The following is a 23,518-nucleotide window of genomic DNA, read 5'->3' as shown; positions in this document are numbered from 1 at the left end:
CTCCTACAATTCCGGGGTTGTGTACTTCACGGCTGGAGTGTTTGACCTTGCTGAATGGACAGAAACTGAAATCCGCCAAAAGAAGTCTCGAAACGATAAAGCGATATGCTAGGGATTATACAAACAACCACTAAAGAACGGGTGCAACCTACCCCAGGTATTTGCCAACATCCATTTTTTGACGTGTGTATTAGAACTTTCACCCGAGGGCGGCTGAGTGTGTGCGGGCCCCAAGGGTGTGTAGAGCCAATGAATCTTCCTTGTTGGATTGCTGTCCCAGGTGTGTGTATATTTCAATCTACGACTTTCAAGTGCAAAGGATTGTTGGAAAAATGCTCAGTTTCAGATTCATGTCACAGGCCTCGAAGAAATATTCTTGTACAACTTCGTATCGCATAGCGAGGGATATTCGGGGATTTCAAATATTCAATGGACAATCTCATCTTCTCTCCTCCCCCCCTGTCGGTCCACAGCCTCGTCCTCCTCACTCTTTCTCTTCCAATTTTTGCACACCTCTCCTCCAACTCTCGTCATCGCCGCTTTCCCATTTTTAATTTAACTCTGTGCATTTTAATCATCGTTTCCATTACTTCTTCTTTTCAGTGCCCGTTCGCAACACCATTCTTGTCACCTTGCTCGCGATAATACGGCCTGGGCACATTGTCGTAGTAAGGCACGACGATCCAGTCCTTGTCGTCTGTCTTGCCGACCATGCCCTTTGTGACCTCTGTTATGGGATCGCGCGAGACGATGCAGTTGAGCAGGCCGGGCCGCCTTTCGCCAGAAGTCAGCTCCGCGAGGTGCTGGCGGACCTCGTCGAGCGAGGCCTGGGCGATGGCACCGCGGCAGTTGAAGCCCTGGGCGACGACGTCGTAGCGGCAGGATGGCGAGAGGGAGGAGACGGCGCGCGTGGGGTCCGCGTCAGAGTACAGCAGGTCCTGGCCCGCTACGGACATGCCCCAGAAGAAGTTATTGAAGACGACGGTCACGATGTTGAGATTGTGCCGCGCGTACGTGTCGAGTTCCTGGATGTGGAAGCCCGCGGACCCGTCGCCGTGTATATTGACGATCAGCCGGTCTGGGCAGGCAAGGGCAGCGCCCATCGAGTATCCCCATCCGTTGCCCAGGAAGCCCAGGTATCCCGTCGACACGATACCCGTGGCCGGGCGTGCGCGCTCAAGGTGCTCCATTGCCCACACGCCGGCCTCACCGCCGTCCATGATGACGATCGAGTCCGCCGGCACGGACTCCATGATCGTCTGCATCGCAAAGTACGGGTGCAGGCGGCCGTCGGGCCGCACGACCGCGTCGCCGGTGTACTGCGACGTCATGCCCTTGACAGCGTGGATGTCCTGGATCCAGGCGTCGTGGCCGCTGACTGGGTTGTTCTGAGCGTGCAACTTGTCCAACAGCGCGCTGATGAACTTGTTCGCGTCCGACACGATCCCCAGGTCCACGGCGTGCGACTTGCCGATCTCCCCACCGTCCAGGTCGACCTGGACGAGCTTGCAGCCCGAATTCGGGATGATAGCGCCCGAGCGGCCTGCGAGCAAAAACCCCGTGCGCGCGCCCAGCAACAGCACAAAGTCCGCGGCTTGCTGCTTCGCGAAGCGCACGCGGGCCAGCGTGCCGGAGTTGCCGCCTCGGAGCGGGTGGTCGAAGGGGATGGCCGGGGTGTACTTTTGCGAGTAGAAGACCGGGGTGTTTGTCGCTTCAGCGAGCTTGAGCAGAGGGCTCGTCTTGGGGGAATCACGGTTCGTGGTCCGCGCGGCGCCCGTGCCCACGATGATGGCCGGGCGACTTGCGGCCTTCCATAGCGAAATCAGCTCGTCGAGAGCCGCTGGGTCGGGCGCCGGGGACACCGCGGTCGGGCGCATGACGGAACCGTAGGCCAGGGCGCTCATTCTCGGCGGGTGGAACAGCACGTCGATGGGGAAGTCGACCACCACGGGGCCGGGGATGCCTGACATGGCCGTCTTGTACGCGTAGCTGACGATGCGCGGGATCTCCTCCACGGTCGTTACTCGGTGCGCGAACTTGGTCAGCGGCTTGGCCAGGATCACCTGGTCGTGGAATCCCTGCAGGCAGTTCGTCTCTGCGTCGCGCAGCGGCGGCGACGACGTGACCATGAAGATGGGCGAGCGGTCCGCAAAGGCCGTGGCCAGGCCTGGGAGAGAGTTGCAGAACCTGTACAACGAACCGGCGAGACTTTGTCAGCGTACTTGCTCTTCTTTCGGACTTCGTTTGTCCCACGTCACATATGTACAGATATCTGTACATGTGAACAGGGACCATTCTCACTCCTAATATATGTTTTGGGCTCCAGATTCGAAAACATACCCGCTGTTGGCAGTGACGAAGCAGCATCCCACCTTGCCCGAGAGTTTGGCATATCCCTCTGCCGCCTGGACGGCCGTGGCTTCGTGTCGACTGTCGATGAGCCTGATGCCAGCCAGTTGGCAACCGATCAAGAAGGCATCGAGGTGGCCGCCGTGGAGGCCAAACGAGACCTCGACGCCCAGTTGGGCCAGACTCTGAGCGACGAGGTCGCCGCCGAGGAAGTCTCGCTTCTCGGGGATTTTCCACTTCAATTCCTGGTCTGAGGAGGCCATGATGGCTGGATTGTATGAGGTATAGTGTGTGGTAGGCACGGGGGGGGGGAAGGGGGGAGCGGGCTTTCCCAGTGATGGTTTTTCAGGCTGAGATGGGGAACATATAAAAATCTAGTACTGCATTTTATTTACTTTACCTTGGAACGGATGGACTCTTAAGACCTACCTCTCCTCCTCGCTCTTATGTGATAGATATCCGTAGAGAAGAATCTCGACCACCCTGTGGTCTTACTCTTACTCAGGCATCCTGAGTCTCATCCGATACGAATGGGCGTCTAGCGACTCGAGTCAAGCCCGTTGACCAGAAGCAAGTCGGTTCGGACTCCCATCAGCTCCGCGAAATCCATCTGCGGGGTCTGAGATGCGACGAGATGGCCTGACTCGTTCAAAACTGACTGTTGATTTGGCCACAGCTCTGCTCGTGGCGTGCTTCCTTCCGAGGTTGGGTCTCGGGACGTTGCAAGCAAGAAAGGCCCGAGAAGATCTCAATGCGGGGGAAATACTCCATACTCGTTCTCGATCTGGGGAGGTCCAGCTGTACAGTCACCAAAGTCCCACTAAGCTCCTTGAGGATCCTACAGGGAGGACACGGGAGTAGAAGCAATTTCTTGATAAGCCCGCTAGATTTGGGAGAGTCTGGCGGAGTGGAGACTTTTCAGATTGATTTGGAGTGACCACGATCGATTTCGCGTCCGTTGGTAAAGCCACTTGGTATCGGAGTGGGCTGGTGGGCAAAGCTGGGCGACCGAAGCAGCAATCATGGCACCGCCCATCGTCCTCTTCACCTACGACATTTCCGTCTTTGGAAGGAAGATGGACTGGTACTTTGCATTGAGCGGATTGAAGTACTCTCACTGCACTGTGCTGAACCGACTCCCGCGTCCCGTCCTCGAAAAGCTCGGGATACAGTACAGACGCATCCCCATTCTCGCCATCGGACGAGACATATACTGCGACACGCGAATCATCATTGACAAGCTCGAGGAATTATTTCCCGAGTCGAGGATAGGAGGCAAAGGCGGTCCCTTTGAGAGGGGCCTGGGCCACCTGTTCGAGAACTGGCTCATCGATGGAGGACCGTTCTGGAGGACGGCCGGCTTGATCCCACCGACCGCCGAAGTCATGCACGACAAGGAGTGGCTTCAAGACCGGGCCAACATGTCCGGGAGGACCTTTGACATTGAGACGCTGAAGCAAGGTCGGGCAGAGTGTCTGTCCCACGCGCGCATGTACTTCAACATGATGGAGAACGAATTGCTCGCCGACGGGCGGGAATACCTCCTAGACACCCCGGAACCCACGCTGGCAGACATCCACGGTATCTGGACTTTCGACTGGACGCTTCAGGAGAAAATGCACATGCTCGAGTATCTTGAGAAAGACGTCATCAGTGCCTCAGAGTTTCCAAAGACGTTCGCATACGTCCATCGTTTCCGGAAAGCCATGGCCAAGAAGCAAGAGCAGAACGGCGTGCCGGAGGAGCTGTCGAGTGAGGAAACCATCGAGAGGATTCTCGCTTCGGATTTCTTCGAGCCAGAAGGCTCCGTCGACCCGCTTGATCCGCTGAGGCTGAAGAAAGGCCAGATGGTGGAGATCTGGCCGGTCGAGTCTGGGTTCACGCATCACGACAAGGGCGAATTGGTCTCGATAGGAGTCAAGGAGGTGGTGATTTCGAGTAAGCCGAATGTGGGCGAGGGACGACTTAGATTGCATTTCCCCCGAGTCAACTTTAGCATCCAACCGTTGGTGGAGTCGAAGTTATAGTCGTATGGCTTCTGAGGGCCAGAGATATTTTGAGGTCGCAGTATAAAGTGGATTGTATGTGTGCTCAGTGACCGAGCTTGAGTTGCGATAGGCATCACAGAGACTTTGTCATCGATCTGCCATAACATCAGTTTTCTTCAACAGTATCCAGATACACGAGACCGTCTCGAGCGCCTGGGACTGATGCCCACGTCTATTTAACAATGCAATCTTTCGGCATGATTTTTTACATTGCCCTGCCTTTCCCATCTAGTATTACATTCGAATTACCTAGCACGGGCGTGAAAATTGCTCCCAAAACCTTTCACCATGCTGTATACCCTTCATCAATAACGAGCTAGAAGGGGAAGTTAGGAGGCGCTCTCAACTCTGAAATAGGAACACCATAACTCACATTCGAACCAGTCATAAAAGAACTAGCATCGCTCAGGCAAAATAAGGCGGCGCCTCTGTATTCCGCAGGCGTAGATATCCGTCCCAGCTTTTGAGTCAAGGGTGAGTGATGGTTTAGGAACAGGAACAAAAGAGCGGCAACCCTACCATGTTCTCTTTCTCCCAAAGCTCTCTCAACTGAGGATCGTCCTCAAAATTCTTCCGAACCATGGGTGTCATGATATTCCCTGTGAACCCAGAAGAGGGTGGTAAGTAACCTGGGAAGGCATGAAAAGCGCATAGAGCATTGACTCGGATGGGCTTCCCATTCACAATCTTTCCCCACTCCATCGCCAGGGACCGGCTAAGTTGTATGACGGCTCCCTTGGAAGAATTATAAACCGACGAAGTGAACCCTTTGTTGGCGACCATCCCGCTGATGGAGCCAACGAGTAGAATAGAGCCACTGCAGTTGTATTTGATCATTTGCCGAGCGCAACTGACAGCTGAGCAGAAGACCCTTTTGTAGTTGATATTCATCATCCCCTCGATCTTCTCCGGCGTGTAGTTCAAGGCGGGCGTCACATTCTGCACTCCAGCGGCCGCAACCAAGCCATCCAGTCGATTATGGTGGGCGGCAATCTCCTCAATAACCCTGTCTAGATTGCCTGCCTCGCGGACATCCACCTTGTCGTATTTCAAGCAGCCTCCATACTTGGGGCCCAGGCGTGGGCTCGAGACTAGATTAAAGGCATGTTGCAAAAGTAACGGCAGCTATCGCTTTCCGGGAGAAGCTGAAACTTCGGTAAGTTGAAACCCCGAACGGTGCTGTGGTAAAAGAAACAAGAAATTCTTGCTACAAGGACGAGGATCGCCGTAATGGCATATCCATTCCCTTATATGGGACGTGAAACCCAACACATCGACATTCTTATAGGCTTCATGGCAGAAGTGACGTTAGCGGGCAAGAAGGAGCGGGGTTACCAAACATACACATGCAACATACGCAACATACCCACAGCTGCGTGGCAAAGATAGAAGCTCTTCCGCTGCTCGACAACACTGATGAGAGGAGTTGGTCGTTGACACACACAAAGACCATGCCATTGAGAAAAAGACGTTTTATCTTCTGACGTTTTTTTTTATAACGCTGATATCATTCCCCAGTTTTAATACTGGATCGCCGGCCCCTGTCGCGCAGCAGCAGACCTGCCAGGTTTCCCTCCAAAGGGCCTATCGGATGTTTTCATGTCTGGCCTGCGACGTCTGAATGGCCGGAACAGATTTCTGGGTCGAGGGTGGGTTCGTGGCCTCTTGATTTGCACTGACGTTGATGTGTTGATAAGCTGCCCGGATAGCTCTTCAGCTTGTTCCACTCATTGGGCAACCGTTGCTGTGTCGTTGCACAAATGCCATTGAAGCTCTGCCGTCCTCACGGAGACACATTTTCTTGGGTCAAGACCTTGGTCACCCGAATACAGTAACCCGCTCCGAGGGCCGTCAGGATATGCCACCATCCGTGCAGTTCCAGGGCAAAGGCAAGGGGAATGCCCAGCGATTTTCTGGTCTCCCGAAGAGCACCGCAATAAGCTCCATCGATGACCCACACGACGAATCCCATGAGGAAGCACAAACCTCCCACCCGAAATTGTTTGGTCCAATACCGCTTTTTCTCGCCTTGGAATCGCGTTCGGATTAGATATAACACCCTCGGCCAAATCGCCGTGACCAGAGCGATGAACGTGGTGTTGTGCAACCACAACTGATGGAGCGCAAAATGGTAGGCACTGATGACCCCGAGAACGGCGGTCAGGATCGAACCGAATGTCAACTTTGCTGGCTTGGACCAGCCGAGGGTGTAGAGCTCGTATACGAGGGCGGCACAGACCCAGAACATGGACAGGTCGTCACAAACCTGGGTCTCATATTTCAGAGTGAGATGGAAAACCAGAGAGAAAACTCCGACAAAGAAGAGGGCAAGATTGGAAGGTTGAGTGAAAAGGGACTCTCCGGGTAGCAGAGTCCGAAATGCCCAGTACACTGAAATACGAGTATTAGCTGGAGTTGCAGAAAAGGGGCCCTCATATCATCGAGACGACGCACCGTATGCAAGATTCGTGAAGCTGTTGACGAACTCGCCGATGTAGAGAGTGATGGCGTAGTCTTCTTCACAGAAGCTGCGAGCGAAGGTCGGTCAGTCATGAAGCAAGCCACCATCGCCACTTCTTGAGCGAAGAGAGCTTTACTCACTTGGCGACGGACGTTGGAGGACCCCAATATCCCAAGTGCGCCTTGTGGTCGCCCGCGAAATTGCGTTCTAGACCCATTGAGCGTGTCAAAGTAGTCGTAGGGTGTGCTTGGGTGTTATAAGGGGGGAGCTGTTTATCCTCGACTCTAAGCAGAACAAAAGAGACCAAAGTGTCGAATCTTAAAGGAAGTAATGAACCAGGCAGAAGGATTTCTTATCCACCAACGCCACGTATACACAAAGATAGACAATTAAGCCGTTTGAGGAGAAATATTCATTTCTATAGAGGGAAGCTCAGGAAGATTCGAGGATTCGTTTCCCACCAGTTGCCGGCGCCATGACTGAGATTAGCCGACCGCTTCGTACCGAGTACTATACTCAGTATGTCGACTCGTACTTCGTATCTCGTTAAACAGCCCCGTCTGACAAGCAGCCATCAATCAAAACTGCGTATAGTTCCTCCTGTTACTGTTGTGCGATCTTGCCAAGAACTATTCTTACATCTTCATGTCAACAATACGTGGTACGCCTGGCCCAATAGGCAAGTCTGTGGACTGGGAGCCATGATACAACAACTACCCAGTACTTGACTAACAATGCAACCCCCGGCTCCATGGCAGAGCTACTTGAGCATGACCCGCAAGCCCTTCGAGTCGACAGCTGGAAATGGAGAAAAGTAGTCGTGCTCAATCTCAATATCCTTCCGCGTCGTCTCAAAAATTTCGGCATCGAATTGATGAAAGAAACTTGCAATGGTCAGATAAAGATTCATGATTGCCAGCTCTTTGCCGATACAGCTCCTTCCTCCACGTCCGAAAGGAACAAAGTATTTCTCTAGCCTTTTCAGCTCCTCCCCCTCCACCAGCCACCGTTCTGGCTTGAACGACAATGGTTCGGGATACACTTGCTCAAAGGTATGATTGCTTCGGATTGCCATGCTGATGACTGTGCCTGGAGGCAACACGTACGGTCCGTAGGTATACGCTTGTCGAGGATTCACCCTCGCAAGTCGTCCTGAGACGCTGCATGCGATTCGCAGCCCTTCATTGATGATGGCGGTGAGGTAAGGCAGGCGTTGCAGCGTGCTGTAGTTAGTCAAAGGATCTTCCGTACCCTTTGACGACTCTACTGCACGGGCCAATTCTTCCTTCAGACGTCGAAGCTTTTCTGGGTTGGCGAGAACGTGGAATGTAATGGTCTCCAAAGCATTTCCTGTTGTCTCGCTTCCAGCACCCACCAGTGTCCGCGCTTCTTGGGTTATTCTATCGACAGTCTTGTCGCTCTCCGGAATAGCGTCCGAGTTGATAATTCCATCAAGCACGGATTTGTCGCTTCGCTTCTCGGCATGAACGGCATCCGCCGCCTGTCGCGCCAAATCCTAAACGTGGTCAGTCCCCGGCTACAAAAGAACCTCGGGCGGAATTACCGTCTGGAAGTCAAATGCCATCACTCCCCCTTCAGTTGAGGTAGCTGCGACAAGCCATCTGGGCATCCGCATGAATATAGGGATGATGATTGGAATGTGACGATGCCACACGGCAATGTGGGAGATAACACGAGCCTGCCGGTTGTAGTCGTCGGCAAAGTCAATTGAATCAAGCAGATTGAAGGCTTTCGGCATGCAGCTGCAACTTGTTAGGGTGGTTGTTCTTGTGCAGCCTCTGATCTCCAGGGGAACTCACTAATTGGTGACAGAGTCGGCGGCGAGGCAGCGAAAGGCATTGGAAAGATTGACGGGCTTGCCCTCGTCACGCATATTCCTCAGCCGTTGACAGAGCTTGGATACTTTTTCCCGCGAAGATGATTCCAGGTTTGAAATGGCTGAGGCTGCAAAGAATCGACTCATTGCTTTTCGCCTGGTGCGATGGAGGTCGACATTGGCGGTACCGAAGCCAGCATCTTTCGACCCAACGAAAGCATAGTACCATGCGTCTTTATCGAGACGGCTAGTCACATTGTAGAACTCATCGAAAAAATCCGGGTCATGGATATGGACCTCGTTGGGTCCTATCCGAACAATGGGACCTGCAAACTAGTTGGTAGCCGCCGAAGACCTACTGTGAAATGGCTTACCATATTGTTTATGGAGTTCTTCGATCTTGAACACAAATTTTCCTCCCTGAATGCAATCATAATAGAAGTCATAAAGGCGCGAGATCGCTGCAAGTTTGGGTCCAGGAATCTTCGAGAGGGGGTGAAAGAACAAGCGATAGATCACGACAACCGCAAGGCCACCCAGGCATGCGCATGCCAATGCCCATAGGACAGCAGGATTCATGTACGAAATGAGTGCCATCTTTAGGCTGCGGTCACAACACGCACTATCCCTAACTAGAGCACACCTCTGAAAGCATGTCGAGTATAAAGGACAACAGAAGGTTCTTGCGGAACAGTTGAAATTGTTTTACCCCCAAATCGAGTGGACGGAGTGGTTCACAGTTTGGGCGATAGCGAGCGCTCCTGAATACGCCATGGATCCCCATTTCCGAGACAGAAGGACACAAAAGCGAACTGCCTATCTTGGGGTTAAGGCCGGGAGGAAGGGTTGCTCTGCAGATTCTCGCATAAGGACAGGGGGTTGTGGTCAGAGGAGTGGAGGGCCGCAGTAGGTTGCTGCCAGAAGATGGTTAGCTTTGTCTGACAGCGGAAACAACAACAATGGGCCGGCGATCTCTTTGCCGACAGTCTGACACCGTCCAGAAGGGCGATGGGTATGGATGGTGATTGTTTTGATGTGCTTTTCAAAAGGGCCACAGCGAAATGGAGGAGACCGTCAGCCCAATAACAGTGACAATCACCAGGTCGCTCCCTCGGAAATGGCCATACCGAGGGGGAAGTACGCGGAGCCACGAGATACCTGGCATGGGTCCTTTCGGAGGCACAAGTCCCGATCTCAATTCGTTGGTGAGGTGGTTGGTTGATGGATCATGGTGGTGGTAGGTGATGGTGGTGGACGTTGCAACAGTTTGAACTGGCTATGTGCGCCATGGTGGTGCTTGTGCTGCGCACCCGCAGGCAACGTACATCCGCGCCTGCAACCTCGCCCAACACCATCACTAGCACCATCCCCATCACCACTACCACTTGCCCCGCTACTCACAAATCTTGGAAATCAAAAGTCCTTGTGCGAAGGAGGAATGCTTCGCCATGGACCTAGGTACTACAGGAAGGCTAGGGGGCCCCTAGACCTCCCTCGAGGCGCCTCTTGTGCGCTGTCACCCTTGCCGAGCTGCCATCCCTCAACTTCCACCTATGCAAACGAGATGCATCTTTCTGGCTTGGGATGTTGGATGGTTGTCCACCCATGGCCGGGAGACTATCTCTTCCAGGAAAAAGAAAACTACTCACCCGCATGTGGGACGAAGAAGCCATGTGCTTTGTGCTCACCACTAGCGACTGCAGCCAGCTATGGCGTTACTCAATCTCTCTCATCCGTTCTGCCTACGAACCAAGTCGATTCAACCATCTAGCGCCGCTACTCACGCAAACTCTCTGGAAACTCAATCGACAAAAACGCCATTGTGCCATGCAAGTTCCCCACCAGGTGGAGGGTCGACAGCCCGGGGTGATCTGTCTGTTCACAACCACACCTATGTACAGTGACGCCCATGACGGCGAACACTGGAGCAGCGACCTTGTCTGGTCGGTGCTTACGAGCCGTCGCGTTAAGCTGCCTGTTCATCACCTTCAGTGGTGTGAACGGCTTTTCATTCGCCCACTGTTACTGCTTATCCATCAGCCATCTTTTGGTGGAGACGGCATGCCTGAGACCAAGAGCGCTCAGGACCTGGTACCTGGAGGCCCGCATCGGTGTGCAGGCTGGGATATCTGGCCTTGGTCTAATATATTCGTTCTGTCTCGCTTTTCCGCTCATGAGATCTGCTCATGGTTGCATACGGGACATTAGCACCATGAATCGAACTTCTTCGGAGCCTCGAATCACGGCCCATTGAGCATCAGTTCTCTATGGCTGACGACGGTGATGCCGATTCTGCTTATGCCGAGAGCATAGGCGCCTATTCCGAATGTACTTCTGTATCTTCGAGCGCTTTCGACTTTCAGTACGAAAACGGCCGCCGGTACCACTCCTACAAGGCTGGAAAATATTTCGCTCCCAATGATGAGCAGGAGCAGGAAAGACTCGATCTGCTCCATCATGTCCAATCTATGGTTCTCGGGGGAGAGCTGTACAAAGCACCAATTGAGGCCCCCCAACGCATCCTTGACATAGGCACCGGGACAGGGATTTGGTCGGATTAGCCTGTATTCCCAAAGGTGATTTTCCAAAGCTGATTTCTCACCCAGGGCAATCCAAATTGCCGACACTTTCCCTATGGCAGAGGTTGTCGCTACGGATTTATCTCCGATTCAACCGACTTGGGTCCCTCCAAATCTGGAATTCCTCATAGATGACTGCGAATCAGAGTGGGCTTTTGAGCGCAGTTTTGATTTTATACGTCTTGGACATATGGTATGTTGATTTGTTGATCCTCAGTCCCCTTAGATGGTCAGAGGCCTAGTCGAATGAAGGAGCAAGTCATTAACAACACTATGATCGGGACCTAACTTGCTTGGAACCACAGGGTGGTAGTATAGCGGACTGGGAAAAGCTATTTCAACAGTGCATGGAAAATCTCAAACCAGGAGGATGGCTAGAAGTCATCGACTTTGAAGGTGACCGAGTAAACTCTGCACCCACGGGACAACTATTGACCTGCGCACAGCATGGGGCAGCACAGACGATAATAGTCTCCCAGATCATTCATACTGGCATAGGGTAAGATTTGCCAGCAATAGAGCCTGTACACAGCAGCTGAATCTAACGTTCTGTCCCAGTGGCAAACCGAACTCAGCCACGCGGCAGAGAAGTTCGGCCGTATAATGAATATAAGCCCTCAAATCAAAGGCCTGGTGGACCGAGCAGGGTTCCAAGATACTGTCCACGAGGTCCACAAGGTATGATCGCATCTCTGTTCGCGGAGATTTCTGACGAAGTTGTTCAGGTTCCACTGTCTCCATGGCCCAAGGAGCCTCGTCGGAGGAGTCTGGGTATGAATATGAACGCGATAATGACCGAAGCAATGCAAGCCTACAGTCTAGCGCTTTTCACCCGTGTACTGGGTTGGGAACCGGCAGAGGTTGAGGTTCTCTTGGCTGGGGCCAGGAAAGATCTGAACAACCCTGATTACCATTTATATACTCGATTACATATTGTTTACGGGAGGAAGCCGCCAACACCAGGGCTGGCGTTTTAGGAGGCATCAAAAGTTTGGGATGGAGTTGGAGACAGGGTCTAGTAACAGAAATCCATGACGGTACCGGATGAGGTCCTCATTGTAGCTCTGGTCAGTTTGGCATATGGAGGGACTGTCGGCAATGGGATGGGGATCTGTGTGGGATGGTACCCCAGAGGTTTTTTTTGCTCTGTAGGGATCATCCGTCTTCCACCGCGAAGGCAAGATGGCTGTACTGTCTTCCGAAATGCGAATAAGAGGTTGTGGTACAGCGGCTTTTGTGGGCGGGAAGGAGCCTGACTGAATCAATTAGTCAAAGAACTGTATGATATAGACATCTACCGCCAAAGGCATGTTTCGCCCACCCTTTTTTCCCGTTCTCCATTCTTGTTTGGTGCTTGTCTTCCTGATCTTCGATTGATCATCAAGCAGCGCATCCCCCGTCTGCCTCCCCGGTCATTTCATCACCTCGAAAGAACCCTCCGTCCTGTGTCCCCAAGAGTCGTAGCAGAGTGACATTCGATGACAATGTCCATCTCACCCAGCCCGCGGAGTAGACAACCTAAACTCCGGCCCGCAGCCAAGGCCTCGGGTGTCTTGGTAATACGGAGGACTTTGTCTAGCCCAGAACAACCTGCTTATTCATGCCCGAGGTCTAACTCATCCAGAATAATACCATTAGCGCCTGAAGTAGCCTTGTCCCGGGCCGGCTTTAAGGCAGCGGACCCTTCCCCCTTCTTCTTGTATGGAGGACAAGGCTGGAACTATGGAACTAACCCTGGCGGGTATGACACAGGACCTTTGGTTACTAATTGACTTCAGTCTCGAGGTTGACTGGGTAGGGGGTTGGGGATAAGTATATAAGACACGTGTGTGTAGTAGATATGTGTCTTCCATGTTCTCTCCTCGTTTCTTGACTTGCACGTTGCACACTCTCCGTTCTGTATTTTGTGCTCTGCACTCTATTAGCTGGCCAGCGGATAACTCAAGAGAGTCACAAGAGAGAGAGAGAAGGATCGATTAGGACTACGGCAACACCTTGCTTCCCAGAGATCTAATCCAGGTCTGACCCAAGAGTTGGGTCACTAGAAGAGAGTGCTCGAGTGCTTGCTTGCTATTGTACGGAGGTCTCTGCTACGCTCCTATGGCGCAACCACACCAGCAGCAGCGCCAACAAAAACCACCCGTGCCGCCGCGGACAAGATCCATCCTCGTCCTGGGCGCCGGCGAACTCGGCCAGGCCATCCTCTCCAACATCCTCTCGCACCCAAGCTTTTCCCCCGCCAACACAAGCCTGAGCCTCCTGATCCGACCAAGTAGCCTGGCCTACCCGTCGCCCGCGCAGCAGTCGCAGCACGCGCTCCTGCGCTCCCGCGGTGTGGCCGTCATCCCAGGCGACATCGAAGCGTCGTCGCAGTCTGCGCTGGCGGAGCTCTTCGCGCCCTTCACTGCGGTGCTCCACGCCGGCGGCATGGCGCTGCCGTCGGGGACGATGACCAAAGTCACCCGCGCTGTCCTCGAGGCGCGTGTGCCCTACTACGTTCCCTGGCAGCACGGTGTGGACTACGATATTATTGGCCGCGAGGGCGGGCAGGGCATGTTCAGTGAGCAGATCGGCGTGCGGGAGCTGCTGAGGGGTCAGACGACGACGGACTGGGTGGTGCTCAGCTGCGGGATCTTCATGAGCTTTTTGTTCGAAGACTTTTGGGGTGTTGTGAGGAGGCTACCACCCGTATCTGCACCCGCACCCGCACCCGCACCCGCACCTGCGGCTGAAGACAGCAGCGGCACTGCCGGAGTCAGCGCCAGCATCAGAACCAGCAACAGCGCGAGCGAAAATGATGCCGGAAGAGCGAGGGAACAGATCCAAGTCACGGCCCTCAATTCCTGGGACGACCTCATCACCGCCACCACGGCAGAGGACATCGGTAAGTGCACGGCCGAGCTGCTCTTCACGCCTGACTCACCGGTCAACACGCCGGTGTACATCGCCGGCGATACGCTTAGCTACGGCGCGTTCGCAGACACGATCGAGCGCGTCGTAGCGCCCCTAGGCATGGAGGTCGTCAGACAAGTATGGCCGCTAAGTTACCTGAAGGAAGAGAGCAGGATCGACCCCGCGGACAAGATCAAGAGGTACAGGGTTGTCTTCGCGGAGGGAAAGGGGTTGAGTTGGCCCAAAGAGCAGACGTGGAGTGCAAAGCAGGGTATCACGATGGTTGGCGTGGAGGAGTACGCTAGGAGTCTGTTTGTGTGCACGGTGGACCATTGTAGGTGACGAAAGAGGACTGGCATTTGACATGGTTGAAGACTGGGGCGATGGGCTGAGATCGCACCGAGGGGACAACAAGGAGGAGTGCCGCTTGTTCGTAGGAAATCGATATAGACGGTGTGAGACAGCAGCGATGAGTTGAGATCGCACCAAGGCGATAACGAAGAGTGCAGGTTCTATTCACAGGAACTCGATAGAAAGGGCGTCAGACAAACGCTGACATCCAGGTCATTGCTTTAATACACCATTCTTGTGAAGAAAGCGGGGGGCATATACAACGCTCATCGATGCTACTGTTTACAAGTACAAGAGAGGAACACGCTCGATGTAAAAGCTCAAGGATTGTGTGACATATTGTGTCACGTGCTGTCTAAAAAGACAGGCGGCCTATCCACGCCGATAAGAAAAAAATACCACCCGCCCACGGCTCGTCGCCTCCCTCCTCCTTCCCTCCCACCCGCCGGAGCGCTTCATGAGCGCAGATTCTCGACGCCACCACGTCGACGAACCACCCGATCGACGGCCGCCTCCTCCGGGCGGTTGACAACGATCGTCGACCCAGAGAATTGTCGAGGGCGCGTTCTTGGGCGACAAATCGTGTCGCTGCTCGGAGTCGGCGTCGTGAATGGGTTCCGGCCGACCTTGCTCTCATCGAAAGTGCTCATCTGAGTACGGATCCAGTCGTTGTGGTCTTGTCGGAACCAGCGGGCCCGCTGCTCAAGGCGGTCGGCCCGCTGGCGCTCTTGACGACGGATCCTCAGCCAGTATCCAACGGCAACGGCGATGGCGATAAGGAGCAGGCCCATGATGGGCACGGCGATTGCAGCAACCCTCTGCCCCCGACTCAGCAACTTGCGCTGATCGGTGACAGATGCTGTGCTGTTTGGTGGCGCCGCGGTAAGTGGACCGAGGACAGACGAAGTGCTCATTTCAGGACCGCTCGAGGTTTCACTTGCTGAGGTAAAGCTGTCGCTGACAGGTTCGGTGCTTGAAGACGCAGGCAGAGGAGAAACCGTGATCATGGTGACAGGCACAACAGAAGAGACCGAAGCCAAAGAGGTTGAAAGCACACCAGTAGTGGCGTCGTTGCTCCGCAAGGTCCTAGTAGCATTGGCGCCGGTGACTGAAATAGTAACTGTTTCGGTTGCAGGAGCCAAGACCGGAGTCGTAGCAGAGCTTGGAAAGGCAAGGGTCGACAGAGTCCAGGGCAAGCCGAGAGAGACCATGGTCGGTGGAGGCGCAGCTGTGACTGGAGTTGGAGTCATAGTGGGAAGATTGGCAAGAAAGTCATCGCTGCTGGTTTGGACCGAATGATTGAAAGGGGCGAGAATACCAACACCATGGAACGGTGGAGGGGCAGCAGTCTGGATGCCGAAGGCGCCCAAGACTGCCACCAAAAGGTCCGTGAACAAGGTCGAAGTTCTCATGATTGCTTGTCAAGAAAAAGAGGATGAGTGGTTATGGTTCCTTGAGCTGAGGTTGTTGCGGCAAAGCTGTGAACTTCTGTGTTCATACGAAACTGGATCAAAGAGACTCACTGTTTAGATCTGTGATCTTCTAAGAGGCCCGGACACCCCAACCAAATCTTCCGTATCCTTGGAATCTCGCTCGCAGAACTGCTGATTTCCTGGTCTGGGATGACACGGGGTTGAGGTGAGCTGAGTGGAGGTTGAGAGATCGGTAGGAGTTTTGTTTGGGAAAGTCTGAACTTGAGTTATGGCAAACGATCAGTAACTTGATACATCAGTGGACACGGGCCGGGGCGGAACTGTTCAGCAACACCGTCTCAGAAGATGAAGCCGTGACAGGCAGTACAAAGATCACTGATCTTGTGGAAACTGCCGAGTAGATGGTCAGACACGTACCGGATTGACTGTGGCCTTGTTGCCAGAACAGCCAGAGACTGTCGCTGTCACTCGAGTATTGAATGTGGTTGTTTGAATGAGGAACACGTGATGAAGGTGAGATGAGAGAAGATGAGGAATTTTGAAAGGTGAGTAGTGGCAGTGAAGTCAAGAAAGGTCAAATTTCGACTTAAAGCAGAAGAGCGTCGGCAGAAAAGTCGTATGAAAGGGGACGGGCAGGCAAATCCATCGACGACGACGGTGAATATGTCTCGGCGCCGAGACGTCCAGAATATGATGTCGTCGACGACTCGGATGGGTACCGGTGAGCGCTTTATATATATACCATGGTTCTGTGAGTGATACCGGACAGGTGGGAGGAAGATTTTCTATCCTGAACTTCAAACGAGCAGATATTCAAAGGCGCTAGGACTTTGCACTGCCAAGTGAGAGTCACCAACAAGGGGATGTCACTGTCCCTTCACGGAATCTAGAATACATACTATGAAGCTGTCAGCCTCAGGGTGAATATGTAGGGGTATTCCTTGACTCACAGGGATGAACAAGTACGGGACTTGTCTCTCGTACTCTTCCCATGCCTTGCCATACTTCTTCCGACATTTCTGAATGTCTCGTGTGGCCCGGTGAATGATCATCGCCGTGAAGAAGACAGGATAGAACCATGGGAAGGGAGACCTGAATCCCGTCACTGCTCCCCATGAAAGGGCAAAAAAGAGGTCGCAAGTGTAATGGATCTTCCTTGCATAGCCGTCTGCGAGAACATTAGTCAAGCAACCAAGGTGCATCTCAGGCAACTTACACCAGCCGTCCGCAAGAATTGTCCCCCCGTCTTCTGTTCTGATGATTTTAGGGTTCTCAACGGTCTGCCACGGTAACTGTGGAAACGCTTTTCGAGTGATGGCACCACCTGATTCCTTTGCCCGGAAGCGGTTCTTTTGGCTGTTTGTAGTATCCCAGACCCAATAGACAAACAAGTATGCCACATACAAAGCTGCAAGTGCATATTTGTTCCACACATAAGTGCTTGGAGCATGATTGGCCAGGAAGATTGTGCAATGGCAGTAGGTCAAGGGCACGCCGGCCAGGTTCCAGAAGATCAGCATAAAGCCCCATTTTTCGTAATACATATCCCAGGTTGGTACAATGCATTCTTCACCTTTGCTGCACGCATTTGCGTACAGAAAGTGCGCCATGAGTAAGAATCCCACTTCGCCAGAAACGTATCCGTAAAGCTCATATTGCCGTGCAGCCGTTCCCAACGTTATTAGGAACAGAATGTACCATGGAAGTCGAACCTCAAAGAACATCTTGAAGTCGAGAATTCCAAACATGCGGGGATTGAGCTCCGCACCCATGAAGAAGTCATACATCAGATACCCCGTCATGCGGTGCTGCTTGCCTCGATAAATGGCTGAAATGTATGCGATGATTGCGACAGAAAAGCCGGAAATGATGGCCACAGACATGAGAGGGCCAAACTCGTCAATAATGGTATACAGTTTGAAGAGGCCTGAGAAATGAAGACCCAGAGCAACGATGATGGTTGCCCACCATGACCACATTCCGCTACAGTAGTAATCCAATCTGAGCCCGTTCTCGTGAGGCAATGGTTTGCCCTTGGTCCAGATACCCGGCATCAGGCAATAGCAAGCGCCCTCGAAGACGCAGAACGTCCAGTACATGACCCAGGCCTTTGTGGACGGCCAAGCACCATAGTAGGCCATGCGGGAGAGACCATAGAGGAAATCGGTTGGAGACTCGCCCTCTCTGGGTGTTGGGAATTTGCCGTCGTAGTAGGTGGCACCAATCCACATGTAGTACATCAGCAATGGAAAGCCGATCATCATCGCAGTCACTCCCCATGGGCCTCCAAATTCGAAATGTCCCGATGTGTCGACTTTCGCATCCATTCCTGGTCGCCATCCGTCCACCAAGCGTTCGGCGGCGACCTTCTCTTGACTCTCTGCCTTGTTGATGTGTCCATTTGTCATCGGTTTGACATGTCCATTGACATGTCCATTGGCGTGGCCATTGGCATGGCCATTCATTGTTTCCGCTTTAGCATTCTCGACGCGTCGCGTCGCAATGACGGTCGTGTCATGGCCGTCCTGATGACCGATAGAAGAGACCTGAGCGCCATAGTCCTCAATAGCAGCAAGTGATTTACGCGGTCGAGGCTTTCCATATGTGCCAGGGGTTTCGACGTAGTCCGGTCGTACTGTTTTCCTGCCATGAATTAGCACGGGAGCGCCAAACCGTTTATGTTTCGTGAAGCATACTTGGGTGTTTTACCCGCCTGCGTGCGAGTGACTGTCATGGTTAAAAGAGCGTGTGTATAAGCATAGAGCAAAAAGAGCGGCCAGGTTGCGACAAAAGAAGGGGCAACCGTCGGGAGGTGAGCGGTGGTACGAGGCGGAATGGGAGGATCAAGAGGATTTCGCATTTTGATTTGCGACTCCGCACACATCAACATTCTTCCCCATCCGTCTAGCCACGTGCCGGTCACCTGGCATGTGAGTAGGAAAATGGCCATCTCCTTCGCCAATCTATATATCGCATAGGCTGTTTTTGCAGCGGCAATGATTGCTTGATTGATTGCAGGTATACACCGCTTCTAAAATGTATGGTAGGTACTTCATATCCGTGTACATGAAGGGAATCGCACGAAACAGACCAACAACAGAGAGAGGATCAAAAAATCCAGAACATGCCTATACCTGCTTGCCATGCTATGGGGGCGTATATGTATGTGTAGTAGATAGATAGATTCAAGATGGGTTGTTCGTTACACCTGTCCCTTTTCCCTCTCTCACACCGCCAGCCCAATGTTGGACTCCATAATTCCACCCACCCTCCCATCCATTACAGCTGCACGTTTACAAGAACATGCCAGTAACAGCAACAGCGGCGCAGATCAGCACGCTCAACACTGTGCCTGGGAGCTGGCTCTGAGTCGCAGCGCCGCCAGTGAAGGGCGTGACGTTGATAGGCGCCACTGGGGTGGAGGACGCAGCGGCAACGGGCGTACCAGATGGCGCGAGCCATCCGCTGTTACTTGCTGGCGAGGTAGATGCCGCTGCGACAGTGGTCGCCGTGTTGGCTGGGCCACCAGCAGGCTGAGAGTAGCTCCAGCCCGCAGAGCCCGTAGCAGCTGCGACAGGGGTCTCAGTGCTGGCCGTGCCAGACGGGTGTTCGGGCGCTGCTGCTTCACCGGTGGGCTTGACGGGCACAACGGTCTGAGTCATGACGGCGGTGGCGGTGGCAGTGGGCATGGGAACTGTCAGAGTCACCGTCGTCAGACCAGGACCGCACACGTAGCAGACGGTCTCCGTGGTGTGGAATCCCCTGGGGCATCCATCAGCCTTGGTTGGCCACACGAACGGTGCAGTGGTGGTGGCTGGCGAAACCGGGACGGTGGTGGTCAAGTGGAACGGATGCTTGGTGAAGCCATGGGGACCGATGTCGGTGTATTCCGTAGTCCAGACAGTGACTGTGTACTCGCCAGCTGGGCCAGAGGTGGTGCTGCTTGTCGTCCAGTCACCCCAGGTTACGTGGCCGCTTGTCGTCGAGACTTTGGTCGTTACAGCACCTACAGGGCTGCTGCTTGATGAAGTCCAGTCTGCCCACTGATAGCTGGTTGTGTAGGTTGCAGAAGACGAGCTTGAAGTTGTGGCAGGGCCAACAGAGCTAGAGGAAGTCGACGAGGAACTGTGACCATATGGATGGCTATACGAGCTGCTAGTTTCAACTGGTGATGACGTAGTGCTTGAGCTGCTCGAGGAAGTTGTCACCTCAACGGGATGGCTATAGGAAGTTGTAGGGTGGCTTGAGCTGGTTGGAGAGCTGGTTCTACCGACCGGGCTGAAGGACTCGCTGGAAGTGGTGGTGGCGGTGGTGGTGCTGCTTGAGGAGCTTGAGGTTGAAGATCCACCAACCGGGCCATTGTTAAAAGATGTGGTCGTCGTAGTTTCGGAGCTTGAGGTTGTAGATTCACCTCCAGGGCCATGATTGTAAGATGAGGTTGTCGTGGTTTCGGAGCTGCTTGAGGTTGTAGATCCACCTACAGGGCCATTGTTATAAGATGAGGTCGTGGTTTCAGAGCTTGTGGTTGTGGTGGTCGTGACAGGAGCTACCGAGGTAGTGCTTGATGTTGTTTCGACGGGGCCTTCGGAGCTGCTTGTGGTAGAAGACGAGGTCGAGGTGGGAACAGCCAGAGAGGGGCTCGTCGTCGACGTGGTTTCTGGCGTAGTTGTTGGCGTTGTCGTCGTCGTCGTCGTCGTCGTCGTAGTAGTAGTTGTCGTTGTCGTCGGCGTAGTTGTTGGGATAGTGCTGGTGGTGGTTGTGGTAGTGGTAGTGGTAGTGGTAGTGGTAGTGGTTGTGGTTGTGGTTGTGGTTGTGGAAGTTGTGGTGGTGGTGGTGGAAGTTGTGGTGGTGGTGGTGGTTGTGGTTGTCGAGGTCGTGGTGGTTGTCGGTGGCCTGCAAGAAAGCTGACCAAAGATGTCCTTGATGTTTGCAGCATAACTCTTGTCGTTGATCTGGTTATTGTCCGAGTAGGTTGCCTCCCAAAGCATCACACCTGCGAAAAGGTCTTGGTATGTGCTCGAGCACGCATATTCCTCAATCAGAGCCTGCGCTTGGTCAAGATCTAGGTAGTGGCTAGGATTAGCCGCACTCTGTGACGCTGGAAGACCCAGGAACATCTTGATATCCTGGTTCATCGAATTATCTTTGAGCCAGTCCGCCCAGCCGAACGTGATGTCAGTGGTGGTGTCAAGTGCACCCGAGCCGAACAACGACGCTGCTGAGCATTGATCGGTATTGTAGTATTGGACAAATCTGATCTGCGTCAGTTCTGGATTATTCGAGGCATGAGAAGAGGTGGTCCATACACATAATCGATCATGGAGTTTTTGATCGCGTCATCAAGATGAGCATCTGGCACAACACATTGTGGTGCGGACGAGATGTAGTAGGTCTTGGAGCTGTCCTCGGTGAACTTGGCTCTCAGCTCATTGACCAGGTCGGCGTATCCAAAATCACCGCCAGACTCGATATCCAAGTCGAAACCATCCACAACGGTAGTTAAGCCAAACGGTCGGGGATATTGCACCATGGTGGGATCCTGTAGAGGACCGAATGAACCCCAGAGAAAGTCGGCAAAGGCTTTGGCGGAATCTGACGAGGCGATGAAATTTCCTGGAGAGGCGCCTCCAATCGAGGCAAAGATCTTTTTGCCCATAGCCTGGCAGATGGGAATGTCCTCCGCGATCTGGTAGCATGTCGTATACACACTAGTCATGGTGCCGCCTGGCGACTGCCAAGTTGCGCCGCCGCAAGCGTTTCCGTAATTTGTTCCCGGACCGTTTTCTTGGTCGGGGAAGACATTCACGAAGCCAATAGGGATGATGTCCATCGTAGTGTCCGCGCAGAAATCAGCCAAGCGTTTCTGATCCGGTCCTTGCCCCTATACACGATCAGCACCGGACGCGGTGGACAGGTCATGCATGTCTTTCCCACCCAGTAGACAGCCAGACTCGGCTGAGAGAACCCTCTTTTTGCGGCAGTAGAACGAGTTCCGAAAATCGGTGATGCCGTTGTAGATGAAATGAAAGCCGCCGTGGCCAGCAAGCTGGCGGTGAAACTGGTTGAATGCATGATGTAGGTTGTACACTTTCGGAGACGAGAAAAGAGCGAATCGAAACGGGACGAGCAAAAAATCACGCAGCGAAGGAGTGTGTGGGCTGAAGACGCCCGTAAAGGAAGGACTGGACGCAAGCAATAGCCTGCAAACGCAAAGGTAAAGACCGTAGATGAAAGGAAGCGTAGGAGAGAGGGAAAGAAGGAGAAGCAAAAAGGTACAAGTCAAAATGCGACCATATGTATGAGGTTACAGACGAAGGGTCTGTACCATTCCTTCTGCGACGAGGCGCCTTGGGAGGGGATGACAAAAGGGCTCTCCACCCATCAGCCTGGAACACCCTTACCGTTGGATCTATACTGAAATTGGGCTCACGGATATACTGCGGTACAAGACGGCTTGGTCCCCTTATGGGGCCGAAAGCGCTCTCATAGTCGCATTTCCCGCAGCAGTCTCAAAGAACAGCCCTATGCATGATCGAGGGGAAATGAGGAGGATGATGTTGCATTTCGGTGGCTTGAGGAGGACGGGGGAAGGAGTTTGAGGGCAACAGCGCTTCACGATCGAATGGCGTAAGCGGCGAAAGCCTCTCAGATGGAAAGCGACTCTTCGCAGTTGCGTTTGTGGGATGTGATTCAAATCTCCGGATCAGGCTTTTGATGTTGAAGTGGAGGAGGACGGAGTGATCCCGTGAGAGGTTGATTGGGGAGACGCACAGCTCCACGTGACAAGGTTTGCGCCAGGGGCTGTCATCTTTCCTATTCCGGATTAGGCTGTCCCATTCAGGGGCAACGTCAAAAAAGGATATCGACTATTAGGGCTCAGGCACCGTCAGGGCTCATGATCTGGGCCACATATCGAGACTCTGGCAACACGATCAACATCTCGGTCTCTCGGGAACACCCAAAAGATCTGTGGCTGCACTCTGCCCTACAGCCACAGCCACAGTTACGCGATGTACAGAGCCCGCAGACGCTCGCGGAAGCTCTCCTGCATTGCCCGTTTGACAACGGGATACACTGAACAGCTTCAAGATATTTGAGTGTTTCGTCCGCCCCACAAAAGCCGGAAAACCGAAGCAAAGAACGCGCTTGTGAACCAAACCTTGGCTCTGAGAGAAAGATCTAAAATTGGCTCCCAAAGGTAGAACTTGGCACCGGAATAAAATTGCTTCCGGCTCCAAGTGTTTTCTGAGAGCGTCGAGGCTCAGATGTTTTTTGGGGCCACGCGAAGCGAAATCATGAGTCGCGTGTCAGATGCCGCTACAGTCTCACATAGAGATGATGAGATCCCGCCTCGAATTCAATAACGCAATGATAATTACTGCTTCGGGTGGTATTTATTGCTGGTAGCTCGATGATACTGTTGAGGCACCCCCACAACAGGTCAAAGTCACTTCTGCGGAAATTGAGCAGCTTCTCTTTCATTGGGTAGGATTGACATAGACAACTTCTGTAAATTTGCAGAGGCCACAGTGACAGCTTGGTGAGGGACAGACAAAATCGGGTCACTG

General features: G+C 53.3%; 9 protein-coding genes across 9 annotated transcripts; 3 read left to right on the top strand and 6 right to left on the bottom strand.

The window, feature by feature from the left end:
- Positions 1-599: 599 nt before the first annotated feature.
- On the bottom strand, positions 600-2,612 carry Z519_06405 (uncharacterized protein; the record flags this gene model as incomplete). The annotated part of the gene is made up of 2 exons (XM_016764145.1): positions 600-2,187; positions 2,341-2,612. 2 exons carry the CDS (start codon positions 2,610-2,612, stop codon positions 600-602), a joined length of 1,860 nt encoding a protein of 619 aa, XP_016619227.1.
- A 759-nt stretch (positions 2,613-3,371) lies between these two features.
- Positions 3,372-4,376, top strand: Z519_06404 (uncharacterized protein; the record flags this gene model as incomplete). The annotated part of the gene is made up of 1 exon (XM_016764144.1): positions 3,372-4,376. One exon carries the CDS (start codon positions 3,372-3,374, stop codon positions 4,374-4,376), a length of 1,005 nt encoding a protein of 334 aa, XP_016619226.1.
- Positions 4,377-4,680: 304 nt separating this feature from the next.
- Z519_06403 (uncharacterized protein) lies at positions 4,681-7,075 on the bottom strand (the record flags this gene model as incomplete). Its single annotated transcript, XM_016764143.1, has 6 exons — positions 4,681-4,713; positions 4,771-4,857; positions 4,917-5,481; positions 6,185-6,788; positions 6,852-6,925; positions 6,999-7,075. The coding sequence occupies 6 exons, from the start codon at positions 7,073-7,075 to the stop codon at positions 4,681-4,683; spliced, it is 1,440 nt and encodes a 479-aa protein (XP_016619225.1).
- Positions 7,076-7,618: 543 nt separating this feature from the next.
- Positions 7,619-9,292, bottom strand: Z519_06402 (uncharacterized protein; the record flags this gene model as incomplete). Its single annotated transcript, XM_016764142.1, has 4 exons — positions 7,619-8,374; positions 8,423-8,621; positions 8,679-9,021; positions 9,070-9,292. 4 exons carry the CDS (start codon positions 9,290-9,292, stop codon positions 7,619-7,621), a joined length of 1,521 nt encoding a protein of 506 aa, XP_016619224.1.
- Positions 9,293-10,962: 1,670 nt separating this feature from the next.
- Positions 10,963-12,251, top strand: Z519_06401 (uncharacterized protein; the record flags this gene model as incomplete). The annotated part of the gene is made up of 6 exons (XM_016764141.1): positions 10,963-11,246; positions 11,302-11,467; positions 11,580-11,670; positions 11,721-11,773; positions 11,833-11,952; positions 12,000-12,251. 6 exons carry the CDS (start codon positions 10,963-10,965, stop codon positions 12,249-12,251), a joined length of 966 nt encoding a protein of 321 aa, XP_016619223.1.
- A 1,123-nt stretch (positions 12,252-13,374) lies between these two features.
- Z519_06400 (uncharacterized protein) lies at positions 13,375-14,508 on the top strand (the record flags this gene model as incomplete). The annotated part of the gene is made up of 1 exon (XM_016764140.1): positions 13,375-14,508. The coding sequence occupies one exon, from the start codon at positions 13,375-13,377 to the stop codon at positions 14,506-14,508; it is 1,134 nt and encodes a 377-aa protein (XP_016619222.1).
- A 464-nt stretch (positions 14,509-14,972) lies between these two features.
- On the bottom strand, positions 14,973-15,929 carry Z519_06399 (uncharacterized protein; the record flags this gene model as incomplete). The annotated part of the gene is made up of 1 exon (XM_016764139.1): positions 14,973-15,929. The coding sequence occupies one exon, from the start codon at positions 15,927-15,929 to the stop codon at positions 14,973-14,975; it is 957 nt and encodes a 318-aa protein (XP_016619221.1).
- A 907-nt stretch (positions 15,930-16,836) lies between these two features.
- Positions 16,837-18,684, bottom strand: Z519_06398 (uncharacterized protein; the record flags this gene model as incomplete). Its single annotated transcript, XM_016764138.1, has 4 exons — positions 16,837-16,848; positions 16,901-17,118; positions 17,167-18,593; positions 18,647-18,684. 4 exons carry the CDS (start codon positions 18,682-18,684, stop codon positions 16,837-16,839), a joined length of 1,695 nt encoding a protein of 564 aa, XP_016619220.1.
- A 559-nt stretch (positions 18,685-19,243) lies between these two features.
- On the bottom strand, positions 19,244-22,022 carry Z519_06397 (uncharacterized protein; the record flags this gene model as incomplete). The annotated part of the gene is made up of 3 exons (XM_016764137.1): positions 19,244-21,203; positions 21,257-21,831; positions 21,885-22,022. The coding sequence occupies 3 exons, from the start codon at positions 22,020-22,022 to the stop codon at positions 19,244-19,246; spliced, it is 2,673 nt and encodes an 890-aa protein (XP_016619219.1).
- Between the last annotated feature and the right edge of the window lie 1,496 nt (positions 22,023-23,518).

This window comes from Cladophialophora bantiana (assembly GCF_000835475.1).
Source record: "Cladophialophora bantiana CBS 173.52 unplaced genomic scaffold supercont1.9, whole genome shotgun sequence".
Lineage (NCBI taxonomy): Eukaryota > Fungi > Ascomycota > Eurotiomycetes > Chaetothyriales > Herpotrichiellaceae > Cladophialophora > Cladophialophora bantiana.
The sequence above is the reverse complement of the archived record's forward strand: the minus strand, read 5'-3'. Positions and strand labels throughout refer to the sequence as shown.